This window comes from Rhinichthys klamathensis, unplaced genomic scaffold, assembly GCF_029890125.1.
Source record: "Rhinichthys klamathensis goyatoka isolate OS25496 unplaced genomic scaffold, OSU_Roscu_1.1 h1tg000011l_1, whole genome shotgun sequence".
Taxonomy (NCBI): Eukaryota; Metazoa; Chordata; class Actinopteri; order Cypriniformes; family Leuciscidae; genus Rhinichthys; species Rhinichthys klamathensis.
The window spans coordinates 18,179,381-18,182,831 of NW_026606564.1; the positions used below are offsets into that span (position 1 = coordinate 18,179,381).

The 3,451-nt window shown below is 44.2% G+C and overlaps 1 protein-coding gene across 1 annotated transcript; it reads left to right on the plus strand.

The window, feature by feature from the left end:
* The first annotated feature begins 614 nt into the window (after positions 1-614).
* On the plus strand, positions 615-3,192 carry LOC130096168 (piggyBac transposable element-derived protein 4-like). Its single transcript, XM_056262847.1, has 3 exons — positions 615-757; positions 1,454-1,567; positions 1,830-3,192. The coding sequence occupies exons 1-3, from the start codon at positions 615-617 to the stop codon at positions 3,190-3,192; spliced, it is 1,620 nt and encodes a 539-aa protein (XP_056118822.1).
* The last annotated feature ends 259 nt before the right edge of the window (positions 3,193-3,451 follow it).

Genomic DNA, 3,451 nt, shown 5'->3' on the forward strand with positions numbered 1-3,451 from the left:
CGCAAAGCGGGCTTTTCCCTCCACAGACGCACGTCGGTAAACTAGGGAATGAACTTGCGCTCCCTGGGCGGGTCGGAGCAAAAAGGAGGCGTGTTTTGGCGCAAACATTCCATAGTGCTATTTTGCAGTTCCAGAAAACAATTCCGCCACTGACCAGAAAAAACCTAGTCTAAAGTCAGTGGCGCGTTGGGCGTTGTTCATAATGCTATTTTAACCCTCTGGGGTCCAAGGTGTTTTTGGGGTCCTTGAGATGTTTTGACATACTCTGACATTTGTGCTTTTTTCAGTTGCTTATAAACATATTACTGGCAAAGGTGTAATTACACTCTATTTAGCACAAACAGGGCTACCATAATATGTTATCAACATGTATGTACATTTTTGTATTTTTGAGAGTTCAAAGTCGATTGACGCTCTAGAGCGTCAGAGGACACACCCCTCAGAAATCTATTTATAACTTCGGATCGGATCATGGTATTACAATCAGCTCCAGGTGTGTGTGTGTGATAGCCGAATAAGCCGATGCAACTTGTTGTACACGGTCCTAGGACGCAGTTGTATCTGTTTTCAGATACAGCTCTTTTGTACTTCGCAAGATTCTTTTCGAAGAGAATATGGCACAACAGAGATTCTCTGCCGAGCAAGTAGCTGAAATGCTTTTTGCCGACAGTGAGGAAAATGAAATAGGATCCGATCCGGATCGGTTTGATTCAGAGGAAGAAGACCAAATATTCCACGGAATCGATCCATTTGAGGAGTAAGTGTGAATGATATATTACTGATAATATGTTTGTCTGATATATATTGTATCGTTTTTTAGTCAAATGATTTTATTATAGCTGTTCAGAAATAACGGAGCTGTAATCAAACAATGTGTGCCGTGCGCGCAATCAAACAAAGAGCGCCATGTGCGTAATCAAACAATGTGCGCTATGTGCGCAATAAAACAATGTGCGCGTTTTGGCCGCATGTAATCATATTCATTTATAAGCTATTTCGTTTACTTTGTTTGTCTATTTTATTGTAATGTTTTTTAGGAAAATGTTATTGTAGTTTTTCAGAAATAATGGTACAGGGAGTTATCTAAGGCCTGTAGCACTATTTGTCTATATGGGAGGGGGTTTGCTTTAGACGTTGTATTCACTCTTTGCATTTTATTGTAATGTTTTTTTAGGGAAACATTTTTGTAGCTTTTCAGAAATAATAGTGCAGTAAGCCTTATCTAAGGCCTGTACTATTTTGCCTACATGGGAGGGGGTTTTAGACATTGTATTTACTCTGTGCATATACTATGATAAAGGCACCAGTAATAATTTTGTAGTTAGTCCTATGAGTTGAACATAAAATATGCACACATGATGATAAATAGCTAATCTTTATTTCTTTATTAGTAAGGCTGTACAACTTTTGATATGTGGGAATCTAAACTAATGACAAAATCTGTGTGTTATAGTCTAAATCAGGAAACTGCAGAGCAGCCGGGTACATCTGCTGAACCCATGACCCCGACCACTCGCCCATTTCCATCCAGCACCGCTTCTGCTCCTCCTGCAGCCTGCCGATCAAGGTCTCCTCCTGCAGCCCGCAGATCCATTTATCCTTCTCGACCCGGCTCCTCCAGCACTGCCACAGAACTGATGATACACTTTTCATCAGTGTATCATCAGTTACACTGATGAAACATCATCTGCGACCCCTGGCTTGAGGTCGCGTCCTAGGGGAAGGAGGCAGTCACTTTCACCTGTCCAATGTCCAGCACCACCACCAGACCAGCTGGAACAAGGATGGAAGACTGAAAATGATCCTGATGTGGCCCCCATTCCACACAGGTTTTGCCCCAGACGTGAGCCTGGAGTGCAATTGGACACCTCCGTAGAGCAAAGCCCCCTCGGCCTTTTCAAGCACTTTTTTAGTGCTGATTCCATCAGGACATTGTGTGCCAACACAAACAAGCTGGTGGAGAGAAACATTGCTGCTGGGAAAAGGTACAAGTGGACCAACATCAACCCTGTGGAGATGTTCAAATTCATTGGCTTGGTTCTGTACATGGGAGTTCTAAAGCTCCTAGCAGTAAGTGACTATTGGAAGAGAAAAAAAAATATTTCTGTGAATTTTCCAAGCACTGTGATGTCAAGGGATAGGTTCCGTGCCATATCTTGGAATATCCATATGAGTGACCCAGAGGAAGATGTTGTCAATGACAGAAAGAAGCAGACACAGCCAGATGAGTATGACACACTCTTTCGTCTGAAGCCATTGATGACTGAGATAAAGGCCGCCTGTCAGTCTGCCTACCATCCCAGGAAGCAGCTTTCCATTGATGAGAGGATGGTGGCCACCAAGGCAAGAACTGGGATGACCCAGTACATGAAGGCGAAACCCACCAAATGGGGGATAAAGCTGTTTGTGCTCGCAGACTCCAGCAACGGCTATACCTGTGACTTCAGCATTTACACAGGTAAAAGCAGGTTGGCCTCTGGGCTAGGGCTCTCATTTGACTCTGTGGTGGAATTGATGAGGCCATCTTTCCTAGGCAGTGGTTATCACCTCTACTGTGATAATTTTTACACCAGCCCAAAACTCTTCAGGCACCTGCTGTCCCTCAATTTCGGAGCCTGTGGAACCATACGTGAAGGGAGGAAGGATGCTCCAAAAACGAAACTAAACCAACTGCCCAAGAAATCCCCCAGAGGAACTCTCAGGTGGATAAGAGAAGATGACCTTCTCTTCACTAAGTGGATGGACAACAGGGAGGTGGCAATGTGCAGCAGTGTCCATGTTGCTTATGATGGGGACACTGTCAAGAGGAAGCAGAAAAAGAGGGATGGATCCTGGGAGGAGATAAACATACCAGTACCAAAACCGATTGTTGATTACAACATCTACATGGGGGGTGTGGACTTATCAGACCAGCTGATCCAGTACTATTCAGTGCAACACACAACAAGAAGATGGTACAGAACCATGTTTTTTCATTTTATTGACATTGCTGTGACGAATGGCTTCATAATGTACAGAGAAATCCAAAAGCTGAGGAACACACCAGCCAACCAGCTCACCACCCACAGGGCCTACGTGGAGCACCTCGTGGCTGAGCTGTGTGGTGTCACAGTTGGGGCTGTTCCTGTACAAAGGGAGAACTGGGCATATACCTGTGCCAATCTCCATTCCAGTTACACGGCTGAGGTGTGAGAAATGCAAGGCGGATTGGTTCCCAAGAAAAGACACCTCATGGAAGTGTAATGAGTGTGATGTGCCGCTCTGCCTGCAGCCAGAGCGCAACTGCTTTCAAATGTGGCACATGTAAGAAAAGCACATCAATATTTCAACTTTCCAATGCAGTGCGCAGTGCACAGTGCCATCTAGGGGTGGTTTTTGTATATTTTGTACATATAGACTGAGAATATTCCATTCTAATGACCATTGGGTTCCCTTCATATTCTTATTTCTG

Bases quoted from the DNA above. Each gene is read 5' to 3' on its own strand.
- LOC130096168 (XM_056262847.1), top strand. From the start codon at position 615: ATGGCACAACAGAGATTCTCTGCCGAGCAAGTAGCTGAAATGCTTTTT. The intron at 758-1,453 runs GTAAGTGTGAAT...TGTGTGTTATAG, and splicing joins GGAATCGATCCATTTGAGGA to TCTAAATCAGGAAACTGCAG. The intron at 1,568-1,829 runs GTCTCCTCCTGC...CATTCCACACAG, and splicing joins CCTGCAGCCTGCCGATCAAG to GTTTTGCCCCAGACGTGAGC.